The sequence below is a fragment of the Salvia hispanica genome, chromosome 3, assembly GCF_023119035.1.
Source record: "Salvia hispanica cultivar TCC Black 2014 chromosome 3, UniMelb_Shisp_WGS_1.0, whole genome shotgun sequence".
Classification (NCBI taxonomy): domain Eukaryota; kingdom Viridiplantae; phylum Streptophyta; class Magnoliopsida; order Lamiales; family Lamiaceae; genus Salvia; species Salvia hispanica.
In genome coordinates, this window is record NC_062967.1 from 39,901,603 (window position 1) to 39,916,778 (window position 15,176).

General features: G+C 38.1%; 4 protein-coding genes across 4 annotated transcripts; 1 reads left to right on the forward strand and 3 right to left on the reverse strand.

Annotated features, from left to right (window-relative positions):
- Nucleotides 1-616: 616 nt before the first annotated feature.
- On the forward strand, nucleotides 617-5,144 carry LOC125214486 (decapping 5-like protein). Its single transcript, XM_048115535.1, has 7 exons — nucleotides 617-910; nucleotides 1,912-2,012; nucleotides 2,773-2,844; nucleotides 2,938-3,783; nucleotides 4,303-4,494; nucleotides 4,572-4,682; nucleotides 4,767-5,144. Exons 1-7 carry the CDS (start codon nucleotides 736-738, stop codon nucleotides 4,899-4,901), a joined length of 1,632 nt encoding a protein of 543 aa, XP_047971492.1. The 5' UTR covers nucleotides 617-735; the 3' UTR covers nucleotides 4,902-5,144.
- Nucleotides 5,145-5,489: 345 nt separating this feature from the next.
- Nucleotides 5,490-6,740, reverse strand: LOC125214487 (protein MODIFYING WALL LIGNIN-2-like). Its single transcript, XM_048115536.1, has 3 exons — nucleotides 6,386-6,740; nucleotides 6,128-6,309; nucleotides 5,490-5,965 (listed from the first exon to the last, which is right to left on the reverse strand). The coding sequence occupies exons 1-3, from the start codon at nucleotides 6,476-6,478 to the stop codon at nucleotides 5,722-5,724; spliced, it is 519 nt and encodes a 172-aa protein (XP_047971493.1). The 5' UTR covers nucleotides 6,479-6,740; the 3' UTR covers nucleotides 5,490-5,721.
- Nucleotides 6,741-8,522: 1,782 nt separating this feature from the next.
- LOC125211363 (long-chain-alcohol oxidase FAO4A) lies at nucleotides 8,523-11,600 on the reverse strand. The gene is made up of 3 exons (XM_048111108.1): nucleotides 11,363-11,600; nucleotides 11,025-11,294; nucleotides 8,523-10,451 (listed from the first exon to the last, which is right to left on the reverse strand). Exons 1-3 carry the CDS (start codon nucleotides 11,513-11,515, stop codon nucleotides 8,718-8,720), a joined length of 2,157 nt encoding a protein of 718 aa, XP_047967065.1. The 5' UTR covers nucleotides 11,516-11,600; the 3' UTR covers nucleotides 8,523-8,717.
- Nucleotides 11,601-12,296: 696 nt separating this feature from the next.
- Nucleotides 12,297-14,383, reverse strand: LOC125211733. The gene is made up of 5 exons (XM_048111647.1): nucleotides 13,968-14,383; nucleotides 13,810-13,887; nucleotides 12,993-13,074; nucleotides 12,767-12,909; nucleotides 12,297-12,681 (listed from the first exon to the last, which is right to left on the reverse strand). Exons 1-5 carry the CDS (start codon nucleotides 14,205-14,207, stop codon nucleotides 12,478-12,480), a joined length of 747 nt encoding a protein of 248 aa, XP_047967604.1. The 5' UTR covers nucleotides 14,208-14,383; the 3' UTR covers nucleotides 12,297-12,477.
- Between the last annotated feature and the right edge of the window lie 793 nt (nucleotides 14,384-15,176).

Genomic DNA, 15,176 nt, shown 5'->3' on the forward strand with positions numbered 1-15,176 from the left:
GATATTTATATGAGGATGTAGGAAGTGGAGAGGAAAAGGAGGAGTCAAAAGAACATAGACAATGATAATTTTTTGAGTGAACTAAGCGTCTTACCAATTGAGTTGCACTTCATTGTCAACAGAGACGATGATGTTCCATTTATCATGGTGATGCCATTGGATTCTTCTCCGACGAGAAATCCCTATAACTCATTTTCTCAATACGTTCATTTCCGTTATTTTAATAATTTGTATGAAACATATTTATATGCATTTTATTTTAAGGTACAATTTTTGACAAAATGATCCATACAAAATATTAATAATGAAAAATATAAAATTTTGTCAATCCATATCTAGTTTTTTTTTTTTTCCTTTTTTCAATATTTGATTCCTTTTATAAAACACATTTTTAAAAATTTTTATGACTTAAAACTTAAAATGATTACAAAAACTTACTTAAACATAAATATAAATATTCTTGGACAGTTGGGCTACTATTATCAAGAATGAGAATTAATCGTACGACAATAAATAAATACCATTTTATATGAAATATAATAGAAAAATCATAAAAAAAGAATTTAGCATTTGAAGGCCTTTTGATTAATTAAACTCTGCGTTAGCGAAATTCCCCACAGTAGAGGATCACTAGAACGACCGCCCTAACAAAATCATCGAATCATTTCTCCATGCCTTGAGAAAGATTTCCTCTCCATTTTCCCAACGATTTCGTTTTCGTTTTCGCCCTCATCGATGTCGAAAGAACCTTCTAGTAACGCCAACAATGCGACGTCGCAGCCCTCTCCATCGTCGGCGGGGGATTCCTTCATCGGAAGCTTCATCAGCGTCATGTCCAAATCCGAGATTCGCTACGAGGGGATTCTATACTTCCTAAATCCTCAGGATTCCACATTCGGCCTCAAAGATGGTGATTTCCGTTTTGCCAATAGGATATTTTACCTTTCCAGTTCCCCTTATTTGTGATTTTTTGGCCGCCGTTGCTTTTTGCGCTTCGATTTCTAGGGATTGCATTTTTTTTATCACGTGTGTGCTCATATTGATCAATGTTCTTCATTTTTGGAAACATCAAACGTTCCTATAGCGGACCGCGTTGTTTTGGAGTAGAAGCTTAGGTCTTAGTGATTTTTCATACTACTAAGTTTGGTGCTGATTTGATTAGAACGGAAAGGTTTTAGGAACTGCTGCATAGACTCAGCCGTTTGTCTTAATATGTTTATTATGTCAAAAAGTAAACACATGTTTTTGCAGTTTTCCATTGTTCTGGTGAAGGTCGTGACTTCTTAGTTGTTGATTGTTTGTTGCCAATTGCATTGGTTGCTTACAGTGTCGCTTTATTCTTCGCAAACTTCTTCGTATCTGATAAGAATGGCTTTAGGGAGAACGTGTCATTATTGTATATCTGAGTTTGCACGCCCCCTCAGTGGGATGTGCTCTGGGATTGAAAGATCCGTCCCATTACATGTGACACATCTCTTTTGGGCACAAGCTTTTAGGTAGTGATGTTTAGTGGTTAAATGAAGAGAGAATAAAGTAGGAGTGAGAAAAATGTAAAGAGAAAAGTAGGAGAGAGGATAAAGCAAGAGAAAAATAGAGTATTGCTTTTTTGCCATAAAAGGAAATGTGTCACTTATAATGGGACGGCCCAAAAAGGAATACTCCTCACTTATGATGGGACGGAGGGATGCTTCTTATTGGTTGGGCAAAGCTCTGTTACCAAAAAATAGTGAATCTATATTTTACTGTTTTAGTTGTTTATCTCAAATCAGAAGTATAACTTTGTTACTTTTAACTTTATCAGCTGTAGATTACCAAATTCTAAATTCATCTTGTGCTGCCATCTGCTATTAAATTTGGAATGACTTTGTATCTTTTTGCTATTCAAATAAACAAGTTGTTGATTGATTTCAGTGAGAACATTTGGCACGGAGGGGAGAAGGAATGACGGGAAAGAAGTTCCACCAAGCGACAAAGTCTTTGAATACATTCTGTTTCGTGGGAGTGACATTAAAGTAAGTATGGATTGCTGTCTTGGAGTGCCTAATCTTGGAATGCCTGATTGTGATTTTTTAATTGTTAAACTCCTTCTATTAGTCTCAAGCACGATTTTTTGTGGGTTGTGGGTTCATGAGCTGATAATACGTTGTACAAGGTCGTTCGTTCAATAAAGCCATCATGGGTTCCATACTTTTTGTGTCGAGATTAGTGGTTTGGCCTGACGCATATCATTGTAATTATAACTCTGAGCTGTCCTCCTTTCCTTTTTGCTCACATGCTTTGGTTTCACTCTATTGTGTTGTGTTATGTCACATTGGGTAATTGATGTTGCATGTTTCCGCGCATATCAGAATACTTGGACAAGTGCTCAATATAATAACTTAAGAAATGATTTTGTAGATTTTCTGCATAGCTATTATTGTTATTGTGTGAGAATCTGTTTGATAATTTCTCTTAGGTGCTTGTATGCTAACTTTGAGAACAATCCAGCACCATAATTACCTTTTTAAGATAGTTCTTATGATTGAGGATTTAGAATTTAGATAACTATAAATGATTTGAGTACGATGAATGTGGTAAATCGTACTACTTTTCTATCATATGATTCTGTTGGCTCATTGTATATTCTTGTCAAAGATCAGCTTTTACCATACTAGTAGCATTGTGGGCCTTGTGGCTGATCTCAATTTACGGGGCTTGATTTGAGTATCTATCATTTATATCCATTATTTTAAGTCTGCACGGGCTGAAGTAATAAATTGTTTTCTGTTGCAGGATGTAAAAGTAATAACTAACCCACTAGTCCAAAAGCAGGAGAAAGTTCACAACGATCCTGCAATTATAGAGGTAGTTAGTGTTATGCTTGTTTACTGTTGCTACATTTTGTTAACTATGATGATTTAGTTGGATATTTTGTTGATCTAATCATCTGTACTGCAGTCAAACTATCATATTCCACCATATAGTTCATCACATTCGGTCTCACCTGTCCCTGGATATTCGACGGAATCCAAGTTCTACAGCGAATCATCTGGATTGAATGCGAGATCCCACTTAAACATGTTGCCTTCCAATCCTTCTGGAAGTCAGATGGGATGGGGCTCTTCTCAGTCAACCCATAGCGGTTCATCTTCTTATGACATACCAACAGGTCCAACACAATGGCAGGGATATCATGCCGCACCAGGGGGCACTAGTATTGCTCAACAACATCCCTTGTCATCAGCTCCCATGACGCATCTCTTACAGAACCCAGCATCTACAGCCATGGCAATGACAAATATGCCAGATTTTGTTCCTTCCGGGTATCAACTTGCAGCTTCCAGTTCTAGTTGCTTAAATTCGTCACCGAATTCTACTTCTGAGCAACTGCTTCCATCCATGCTGCACAGTAATTCACTTTCTTCAGAGCAATCTCAGCCCTTATATAATTCCACAACAATAAACTCAAGGGGGTTGACCCAACCTTTGCCATTAGCCTATCAGAACACAGGCAGCATTGAAGCTCAAGCTGCTAACAAAGTTGTTCCTAATCATGCATCATCCCTCCCTGCCCAGTTCTTACCATATTCAGCATCTTCTGGTATGGGCCAAATATCAAACTCTTTTCTTGGAGCTCCTAACCCATCTCAGCCCAGACTATCTGAATATTCTATGTCAAACAATTTATATGCTGAACCGAATGATGTAACTGGTACTAGTTCAAATTCCCCAAATTTCTTGTCATCAGCTGCTGGCCCAGCAGTTCATCCACCTCTTTTGCCACTTCCACCAACTGCACAAAAGGTCAGCTATCTGGTTTCTTTTAGTTCTTTTGATATGTTATACTTTTCTGATATATTGGTACATGTACTTTGTAATAAACTTTGAACCTGACTTATTTAGTATTTCGGCATTAGCTTTGTATGTCCGGAATATCAATTTATAATTTTAGAATTCTCATACCATGTATTCAACTTTCATGAAGTACCCTTTTCATATTGTGAAACTAAGAGATCTAAAAAGGGTAGCTCTATACTTTGAAGTTGGACTTGGAAGTGTTCATATAGATGTACATACATCTGACCTGGAAATCCAAATTCAGTTTTCAGTTTTTTTCGTTTTAAATACATAATGGTATGTACAAATCCATATCCCACTAATTTTGCAAATCTAAATGCAAATAGCACTTACCTGTTCTAGTTCTTTTGGGTTTTTAGTATCTATAAGCTGATTAAATTATTGTATGTTTGTGATATCTTTTCCATATGCCTATTGCCTGGGTGAACTTCTGAATCTTCACAAAATTCTATTGAATATTTGCAGTTGCAATCCCCTCTCCAGTTTACCGAAGAATTTGATTTTGAAGCAATGAACGAGAAGTTTAAGAAAGATGAAGTATGGGGTTATCTTGGAAAAGCAAACCAAAGAGAGAATATAGATGGGATGCAAAGTGCAATCAAAAGCCAAGAATTTGGGGATGATAAACTTGACTTGATATCGAAGAGTGATCCCAAGGTATAATTTAAGAATTTTGATAACTGCCGTAATTGATTATATCTGTTTTTATCATAATATTATTCTTCTGCATGCAGCCTGCATACAGCAAGGATGACTTTTTTGATACAATTTCTTGTAATTCTCTTGGATGGGGAACTAGGGATGGGCAGAATCAATTATCTGAGAGAGTTAAACTAAACTCTGAGGTAATCTTTTTTAGAGGCCTTTCTATATGTGGATATGAACATTTACTGGTAAACACTCACACATCTGTGTTTGTTATTCTACAGACATTTGGCTATTTTGAAAGAAGATCTCAGTTTGGTTATGGTGGGCAGAGAAGTGGACATGGTCAGCATCGTGGCCCATACAACTGGGGAAGAGGATATAACTATGGTTATAGAGGTCATGGCCGTTACACGTAAAGATGACAGAGGTCATTTCATGATTCGAAGCATGAAGTTGCTGATGAAACCTGAATTGGGATCTTCTTTCAGTTCTTCAATAAGCTGATTCTTAAACCGGCAATGAAGGATTTTGGATTAGTTAGCATGCCACTTACTAGATTTTTTTTGCACCTATAGTTTAGACATGGCAGGGCCATATTATTTTTTGGCTCTTGAACCTGCTGACTTCTCAAATTAATAGTTTTAATTACTGGCTTTTAATGATGTGTACTTGCAACTAAGGCTTTAGGCATAGAGCCAATTAGAAAAAAAAAACAAATGAGAAACAGAAGCACCACCTAGTTAACATGATCGTATTATTCTCTGTTGATGTGCAGTTTTTAAATGACGGTCACATGCTAGCTTCTTTGAATACTTTACATTCACAGAATTGGCTTGTTTCTTGTTGTGTTAAGGAGTGGTGCTTCCATATCCAGAAAACCAAGTGCTCCTCTGCTGAAATTATAGATTGAAATCTAAACTTGTTTGGTGCTATTGTCAACGCAGAATGATTATTCCCATCAGGTCGATGTAGGTTATGATGAGAAAGATTCACTCTTCCATTCATTCATTGAATGTCATCTCTATTCTGTATTTTGACCTTTTGAGCTAGCTGTTTATCTAGAGTACAATTGCGAAGTTGCAAGTACCTCCTACTATTACAAGTGAGTGTGTATATAGTATATACATACCAATTTGGTTTTTGTCTGCTGCACTTTACCTTGATTGAGAAGGATTTTTGCGATTAAGACGCATACCAACTGCCGGTTATGTTAGGTACTACTCTTGTGTAATCTTGTCATTTATCAACTTTTGCATGAACTAAGGAGCCTTGTGTCTCTTCAGCTTTGTTTTTCCTTACGGCTATGATACCAGAGCCAAGGGTTGAGCCGAGCGCCAGCAAGGTAAGTATGGCTGAACCAATATAGACTCCATCTTTAACTAGGTAACACTCTCCATCTAACCATCCTTCTCCGAAGTCTTGACTCTGGTTCATGCTACTTGCTGCACTTAGTAATACCACTGCAACTCCAAAGCCAATCCTGCCACATCATTCATTCATTCATTTAACATTTAATTACTACTTTATTAAATTATTACTCTGTTTTCCCAGAATTCATGCATATGATATGGTTAGCTTTAGAATACTGAATCATGATATCGGATTTTGATTATTTACTTAGGGGAGATGGGGGAAGTCTAACCAGGATAAAACGAGCAAACTGCGCGTGACTGTAAATTTAGCCCCCGGGCTGAATTCTCTGTAAATGAATAAACTTCCGGCGACTTGGGTGATACTAAGACAGATTAAGCCTGTGATTCCAAGCTCGAAAGACGAACTTCTAGGCAAGTAACACAACTTTCCATTGAATACGAGATCATCTTTCTGAAAAAGAAGAGAATGATATTCTCAGAATTAACATAGGAGAAAATAGGCTGTTGGACCATAGGTGGTAGAGTACCTTAGTTTTCTTGAGTTCTGCGGCGAGGCACAAGACGAAGGAGACGAGGGCGATGGAGGAGAAGGTGTATCGGTTTAGAATCTGCATAAACATGGGGTTTGGAATTGGGATAGAGAGGAGAGTAGGAGGTGGAAGATGATGGATATATGATATGGAGAGGAGGCTTGGAGTTTACTCAAGAGTTTGAAAATATGTTGCTTTCTTTTTGTTGGTGGGTGTGTTTGGAAAGTGGCTTTCTTTTATTCTTTGAGTGAGAATAGACGCTTCGATTTTGGAGTGTGTAATGCTTGCTAGTCAACTCCAGCACTTCCATGATGCATACCTCCATTATTGTGAATTGGAATTATGGGAATGTGTAATTAGTATTGGAGTTGAATTTTCAAAGAGTTGGTATTATCAAAATTAAAGGATAATTCATAATTGTTTGTATTCAAATCAGAAATTTTTGTTGGAGTCCTATAATATTTAAAATTGTCAAAACCTAAAATAATATTATGGGACAATAAAATAAGTAATACTCCATGTTGTTTTTGACAAATAACATCATTATGTTGTCAGTGTTATTTAAAATGTTACCGATTTATTCGAAACAATGCGGTTTGTGCTACATTAGTTTTGATTTTAAACATTGTGGAATAATTATATAAAAAAATAGAAATATTATTATTCTATATTTATATTTTAAAAGATGTTATTTAGAAATCAAATATTTAATGACAATTATCACAATTAAAATCAATTATTATTCGTTTAGGAAACAAGTTTCTGGGGGCGGTCGAATAGTTGTCCAAATAAGTGAATTCGGCTGCATTTAGCTGGCAAGGGCATATTACATATTATTAGTAAAGTTTATTTAAATCAAGCATGACTTGAATAAATAAATAGAATAGCATCCATTATTATAACTGCTCTTAAAGTGGACCCCTACCCTGTTCCAACCTCATTACGAGTCAAATGGAAATCACATAAATTTACACTCCCCAAATATTAATTTATTTATGAAAATTTCACATGCCTAGCCTTTTTTTTAAAACCAAATGGAGTGCTAATAACCTAATCCAATCATAATCCTCTAGCCTAAATACTTCGGTAGCTCCACATTTTTTAAATAGACCAACAATTCATGGCGCATCGATCCCAATCAATCATAATTTATAGTATCGTCATTATAATATCTAGTATCACACCTGTGCGATATATGTGTGCGATGCATATATTAAGATATTTTAAAAAAATGATTTTAGATGGTAAACAAAATAGCTATAAATTATACAACTAAAACATACCATATATTTAAAATAAGTAATAATAAATTATAAAAATTGGGAGAGCTCTGATTCACAATGACAATACATGAATGGAGATATTTGAAACATCATTTGACTAAGCTCTAAGAAGAAAAAATGAATCAACTTACATCACCTATAACAAAAGATTCCAATTATAATAGTTACAACATTAATTTAATGCTCAAATAAATATAGCATAATAATAAAAAATAATACTCATATTAGAATTAGTTGTATAATGTAAATTAGTTGTACAATGTAAATAAACACACGACTATAGTGTTATATAGAACACACTTAAGAACAACAAATTTATAAAATAGGCATGCAAATAAATAATAAAAAAATAACTGAACGATTTAGATAATATAGTAAAGTAACAAAATTAAATATGAAGAATGGAGAATATAAACAAACATTATTATTATATAATAAAAATTATGATGTAGAAAATGAACTTTATATTAAACTAATATCGATAAAGAGTTAACAGAGTACCCGAAATTTGATCAAATCTCTGTAAAAAATTCAACAAAGAATGTAATGAGAAAAAGATAGAAATGTATGGATTATAAGCTATCTAATGCTATATATTTATAGTAGAAAATAGAAGTTAATTTCTTTCAAAACCTTTTACTTCCTCCATTTATAATAATTAAAATAAAAGGAATAAACTTCTTACAATCAAAACCTATAAATATGAAGAATAAAACGTTAAAAAAACTGAATAATTGATTTCATTGATTGGTGGGGTCAAGACTTTATACCATACACGTTATTTCTTATATTATGATATAATTTTAAAATATTAAAATTCATCCCATAATTTATAAATATTTAAAAAAAAATGCCAAAACTCAGATTGGATCATAGCTAATCTTGAATTACTTACACAATTAATGGAGGCGGCCACGCCAAACTTTTTGTAATATTTACTAGTTTCCAAAATAGTTCACACTCAAGTACAAAACGACATCCTTAATTAAATTCAAATACAGAAATAAACAAATAATTAAAAACAAAAAAAAAAAACAGAATGTAGTTCATGCAAGAGCTTGAAGAATCGACTGCGCGGTGCAGTAAGCAATCGCCTGCACCGTGAGCATGGGATTCACCCCCAGCGCCGTGGGAAACACGCTCGAGTCCGCCACGTAGAGCCCCTCCACCTCCCACGTCATCCCCGTGGGCCCCACCGCCGATCCCCTGGGGTCCACCCCCATTCTGCAGCTCCCCATCTGATGCGCCGAGCACACCGGGCTCTCCAGCCTCCCCAGCCCCCTCCCGGCCTCCTCCGCCACGAACCTCTCCACCTCCTCCCCGCCCGCCTCCGCCACCCTCAGCACCCTCCCCCTCCTGTTCTGCGTCCCCACCTCCTCCGCCCCCGCCGCCACCAGTATCCTCAGCACCCTCCCCAGCCCCCGCCGCAGATTCTCCTCGTCGCGGGCCTCCATCTCGTAGCTTATGTGGTCGGGAGACTTCACCTCTCCCGACCCTCGGTCCCTCGCTAGCGCGAATATATGAACCGTCCGCGAAAACTTCATCAGCCTCGCCTTGATGTCCTCGCCCGAACACCACGGCGTTAGGGCCGAGAACATCCCCGGGTGCAGGGCCGGGGTCTGTATGAGCACCTCATACCCTGGCCCCGGCCCTGCCCTGCCATCATGATCAGGAATGACAAATTTTGTCATTGCTGTCATGATGGGCCCCTTGTGGCTCCTCTTGTCCGGAAGCGGCCAAGAGGCCGCCTCCGGAAAATACCCCCACCCCATCACCACTGGATGGAGGTGGAGGTTCCTCCCGATGCTCGGATTCCTCAACCCGCTCCTCTTTAACAACGGCGGCGTGCGTATCGCGCCGCAGGCGACGATCGTCGCCCGCGCCTCGACGACGCCCGTCTCCCCGGACCCGAACGTGAACGCTACCCCTGACGCGCGTCCCGTCCCGATCACAACCCGCGTGGCCTCACACCCCGGGAGGACCGCGCCGTTGCCCGACTCGATTAGATCGACGAGCCACGTCTCGTTCACGCCCTTCTTCTTTCCGTCGCGGCAGCCGAGGCAGCACGAGCCGCAGTTGTGGTCCGGTGCCGAGTTTCGGGGGATGGTCTCCACGTTGTAGCCTAAGTTGGTGCACCCTTTTCTCAACACCATGTTGTTGAACCCTTCCTCATCAAACTCTGATTGAACTCCCATTCTCTCACTCACCACATCCAATGCCCTATCATAAACCTTGCTACTAAAAAGCTCTAGCCCATGGTTCTCACTCCACTCTTTTCGAACATGCGGTGGGGTCCGGATCGCGGCCGACCAGTTTATCGTCGTGCCACCGCCCACGGTCGAGCCGGCGAGGATGAGAACGTCCATGTTCTCGGTCGCCAACACCCCATGGCTTAGGTACATTTCATCCATGGCTTCCCCTTCAAGCAGTGAGAATTCATTTCTCGGCACATAGCCCCCTTTTTCTAGCACAAGCACCTTGTAGCCGGCTTTCGCAAGAACTCCGGCCACGACTCCCCCTCCTGCGCCCGAGCCAACCACCACCACGTCACACCTGATAACGAGCGACGGGCTCGTGCTCGACACCACGAAGCCCAATTTCCGCAGAGCGTGAACCGCTGCCTCCTTTGATCGACCCAACTCAACAACACCCCGGCTTAAGGGCGGTTCAAGCTTCGACCTCTCCCTCTCGTTGTCGCCTTTCTCGCGCTCCGTGGCTGCGAAATCCGGCCGGCTATAGCCTATTGCTTTCCAAGAAACATTCTCTTGTTTCTCATTCACCTAATTAGTGATCATTCAGCCTCATTACTCATTAGTCTCACCAATCTCAACAAGAAACAGAGTAGTATTAACAAAGTGGACCACCCACAACATAAAATCATCACAATAAATGGGGGAGATTGAATGCTTCAACCACCATCCCAACCAGCAAAACACAATTTGATCACATGCAACCGATCATTTCAGCCGATGAAACTTGAAATGGGACTATACAAAAATCATATGACAGAGGAAGAAATAAATCATACCCAAAATAAATGAAGTTGCAACTCATGAACTGATTGACACAAACCCTCCCACCTACATCCTAGCTAGTGGGCCCATTTATAATAAATCACACACACTCCATTCGATATCATGGAATTGGACATGCGGAATTGGACTTGAAAGTCTTCAATTCTAAATCCGATGTTCTATTTCGATTTAGATTTGAATTACAATCACACATTTTGAATCAATATCGTAGATAATTGGAATTCCAAATAATCATAAAATTGGACACCTTCACAAACTACACATTCAAAATTCTAATTCCAATTCAATTTCATACGATTCAATTTCAATTCCGTGTACCTGAGAGAAGAAGAGGAGGAGGATGAAGGTTTTGGAGGCAGTGTAGAGGAGTCTCAAGAGAAACAAGTTGCTCTGAGACCATGACAGCACAATGCTCTCTCTGTTTTCACAAGAAAGGAGTGAAAACCTCTTGAAATAAGGGAAATGAGGAGACAAGCTTTTCCTCCCACACAACAAGAAGGTTCCAATCCATGTTGACAGCAACCACAGCGCAATTTTACAGAGATAAATCTTGGGGTGTTTGATCTTCTCACACATCAACACAGCCACCTGCACAAGCACACACCCAAATCAGATGGTTATGATAAAAGATTGTATTTTTATGTGAAAAAGCTTACATTTTGGTGAGTTGAAGAGAGGGAAGCTGATGTTTGGAAGAATTGAGTGATTGAATCATCGTGAAGAGGGGAAGGTATGGGGGGTAAGAAGGTGTCGCAGAGAGCAGTCAAGGCCTCCATTTGGCCAGCTGAAAATGGGGATTTTTTCTTCATTGCTCTCTCTCTGTTGGAAATTTCTTGAAAAAGAGAGAGGGAGGGAGGGAGGAATATAGAATATGGATGGAGAGGGCGGGCAGCCAACGCCTATATCTATATCTGTTACACTACTAACTGTAATTTCCAGAGTAATAAATGGTGATTAATTATTTGGATGAAAATTAATGACGTGTCATTCGATTGTGTCTTTGCCTGCACACTTATTTTTATGTTCATTATTTTATTTATTTGTCGATATCTCCATTTCTCTTTTAAAGCAAAAAGACACAATTTGTATAACTACACCCTAAACTTAATAGTGCAAAAGCTACTGTGTAATTTTAATTTATTTTGTACACTTTTAAATTTTAAAGTTTACTGTATTTGTTTATTCTCAAATAAATTTTATTTTACTATAAACAAAATTAAATTTGAAAAAAATACTTAAATAATAAGTGAATTATTTTGTAGGTACTCGATCCTAATTACAGTAGTTGTATTTAAATTAAGTGTGAGACTCATAAATAATTACTACTTTCATTCAATCTAGGGGCATCAGACAAGAAACTCACACTTTTATGTCCCTGCCATCAAAGGTGGGTGACGCATGACTTCTTATGAGTAATTTAATTAAAACTTCTTATCCAATCTGATTAATTTAAATAAAACTTCCTATCCAATATGATTAATTTAAATAAAACTTCCAAGCCAATATGATTATTTTACAATTAAATGTAGTTTGTAACTGAAAGGTGGTGGCATTATTGCAACGCTCCAATTTCATGTTAAAATTAGGAAATACTACATTAAAATTTTCGGTTTCCCATCTATTAAATCAAAGACAAAGTTAGCATGAAATTCTGTACATCAACTCGGTTAAATAGGTAACCATTAATTCAGTATAGAAGATACTCCAACATATTGCAAAAGAGCTGGATTTACCTATTTCACAGAATTTGAACACTAAACTATTATGAAATTCAGTGGTTTAGTTTTGACAGCAAGAAGAGGCAACCGGAACAGAGGAGTACTGAAGCTGAGAAGCAAAGAAGATCGAGAGGCGATTGTATCACCGCTCTCTTACTCTTGTCGAAGAAGCCAATCAGCAGTAGCATCACTATGACATGCCCCAGTTTCGTTTTCAGCTCGTTCACCGTCTTTATCTCCAGCCACCGCGGCCGCTCCTGATTCATATCAATACAAAAAAAAATGAACATCGTTGATGACGACTTATAAATGTCGAGTTTGAGTGCTGAGAAGCAAAAAAACCTTGAGAGTGAACAAGCCAAACAAGTTCGATCTGTAGGTAGAGCTTCCGTCTGGGGTGGATTTTGCTTTGTCGAGATTGCTGATGAAGAGCTCGTACAGCCCCATTCCGAACACCAACATCACAGTTCCGAGAAGGTAGACATCTACGTTGATTTTTGAATACTTGCATGATGGATTCGAAAGGGAGAGAGAAAACAACAATGTAGGTGATTCGTATAGTACGTACCAGTAGCCTCAACGAGGGATGAGATCACTCTCCCACGGTCCAATAGATAGTCTTGAAACGACGATACAACATAAACACAACCCTGTATTCAACAAAACCTGTTATCAATCATCTTTAGAAATGCCTAAGGTTGATACCAGAATGTAACAAAACCTTCTCTGATCTTTATTCCCAATGCTAATCGACAGAGTAGCAAGCGTATAGATATACAAATCTTGAGATTCGTTTCAAAATTAAGGTTCATATAATCTAACAAGCATGAGCAATATACTCAATGCCAACTCAAGTTAATTGCTCATTTACCAGAAAAAACATTCTTGAAAGAGTGCTGCTAAAGCCATAGTCAATGCTCTATGTAGTTTGTGTGATATGAGATTTATAAATTATAATCAAACAAGGTCAAAATAAATCTCTACAGAGATTTTCATCAAGCATTTCACAATTGGAAGCATAAACCAACTACAATTAATGGCAAATGTCATCCAATCCATAAAAAAAAGCTAGCATAGTGGCCGTTTGGTTGGTTGCCATGTTTACTTGTGATTAAAGGTCCTGTCTAATCTAATCCATAAAAAAAGCTCGAAATTAATCCCTTATTCCGAATTCTCTCTTAATCATCTCATCTCTACCCTATAACTAATTTAATCTTATACAAATCCTATTTTGGCTTATATCTCACTGTTATCTTGTATAACGAACAGTAATACCACCTAATTATTAGTATATCTATTGGGTCCATGCTAATTAATCCGGACTCACTATTATTTTGTCTAACGAACTGAGCACCACCTACACGTAATGAATCGAAAAACCCGACCTTGATAAAACAAAGAAACGATCCGATAAGCGATCCCCCAACCGCGAGGATTGCGAAGAACCGGCATCCGTAGATAACCTGCAAGCAAGCAGCCACAAGAGCTGAATAAAATCCCAATAAAAAAGCATCAATAATCTCATCATCAAATTCACCACTACCTTCTCTATATTCTCTTCTAATCCATCCGATTTCTCTCGCTCTGGATTCTGAGAAACTCCAGCGGGAGTAAAATCCGACGCAACGGTGCGAACTGAGTTAGGAATCAGGCGCGCCGATCTCGTCGGCACAAAAACAGGGAGTTTGCGACAAAATGGAAAAGCGACGTCGTTCCATTTAATATTGGTCGGGGTTAGACTTGGCGGCGCGGGGATTCTGGCTAAGGTTTTGGCGGGATTCATGGCGGCGGAAATTCGAGATTCATGGATTACTAAAATGCCTTTTTGTAAGAGCAACGGCAACGACGAGGAATTGAAGATGTGAAGTGGAATTTGGGAAGATGATTGCTGCTGCCAGCAGACAAAATTGGGAGATTTTTTGGTGTTGGAACTGACGGGTGAAAATGGCGCACGCACGGTACACGTGTGGAAGCGAGAATATTGAAACGAATGCCTCTTTGCATTCTAACCGTTTGCTAATCGCCTTCCAACACAAAACCACACTTATTTTTATCAAAATGTTTTTCATAAAATATCTCATTATATAAAATACAATAATAGTAGAAAACCGATTCGTCTCGTCATAAGTCATTTGCTCCTGCATTTTGTAAAAATTGAATTATAAATCACCAAAGTTTGTAATTCTCGTGAGAATCTTATAATTATGTTAAGGAGGAATGTCGATTCCCTTTTTTGATAGAGATATAGGCCACACAATTAAGCAAGACCTTAATTTTACATCTTTCATGATTTGGTTACATTTTTCTAAATCATAAAATAAATATAGCCGTTTGTATAAAATAGTATAATTGAAATTTACGATAACAAAACTGTTTTGGATCAAGTATTCAGAATTGTCATTGAATTATCACCTAAAATACCTAATAAGTACTTCAAAAATCACTTATTGTTTGTACATAATCCACCCCAAAACTTGGGACAATTTCCTCTTTTGGATTGCATTAGTAGGAATTTATTCTATAACTTGCATGACTGTCCAAAGTAGTTAAATAGTAAGTTCTAAGTTGTGCAACCTAATTTCAAATTAAATCTTTATAGTATAATGGTTCTCCCATTTACAAACTGAACTTGACTATAAATTACACATTCCTATGTTAAAGTTGTAGGAAGTAAGCCATCCTAAGTTAGAATAATTGAAGAAGATGGCTTTATGCATAGGAAAAGTAGATACCAAAACCTTCCCCACCCTTC

Coding starts and splice junctions, on each gene's coding strand:
- LOC125211363 (XM_048111108.1), bottom strand. CDS start 11,515: ATGAAGAAAAAATCCCCATTTTCAGCTGGCCAAATGGAGGCCTTGACT. Junction 11,295..11,362: donor TCTCTTCAACTCACCAAAAT/GTAAGCTTTTTC, acceptor GTGCTTGTGCAG/GTGGCTGTGTTGATGTGTGA. Junction 10,452..11,024: donor TCCTCCTCTTCTTCTCTCAG/GTACACGGAATT, acceptor ATCACTAATTAG/GTGAATGAGAAACAAGAGAA.
- LOC125211733 (XM_048111647.1), bottom strand. CDS start 14,207: ATGAATCCCGCCAAAACCTTAGCCAGAATCCCCGCGCCGCCAAGTCTA. Junction 12,910..12,992: donor ATCCCTCGTTGAGGCTACTG/GTACGTACTATA, acceptor AAATCAACGTAG/ATGTCTACCTTCTCGGAACT. Junction 12,682..12,766: donor TTGGCTTGTTCACTCTCAAG/GTTTTTTTGCTT, acceptor GATATGAATCAG/GAGCGGCCGCGGTGGCTGGA.
- LOC125214486 (XM_048115535.1), top strand. CDS start 736: ATGTCGAAAGAACCTTCTAGTAACGCCAACAATGCGACGTCGCAGCCC. Junction 2,013..2,772: donor TTCGTGGGAGTGACATTAAA/GTAAGTATGGAT, acceptor TTTCTGTTGCAG/GATGTAAAAGTAATAACTAA. Junction 4,495..4,571: donor TATCGAAGAGTGATCCCAAG/GTATAATTTAAG, acceptor TTCTGCATGCAG/CCTGCATACAGCAAGGATGA.
- LOC125214487 (XM_048115536.1), bottom strand. CDS start 6,478: ATGTTTATGCAGATTCTAAACCGATACACCTTCTCCTCCATCGCCCTC. Junction 6,310..6,385: donor CAGAACTCAAGAAAACTAAG/GTACTCTACCAC, acceptor CTTCTTTTTCAG/AAAGATGATCTCGTATTCAA. Junction 5,966..6,127: donor AGTTTGCTCGTTTTATCCTG/GTTAGACTTCCC, acceptor ATGATGTGGCAG/GATTGGCTTTGGAGTTGCAG.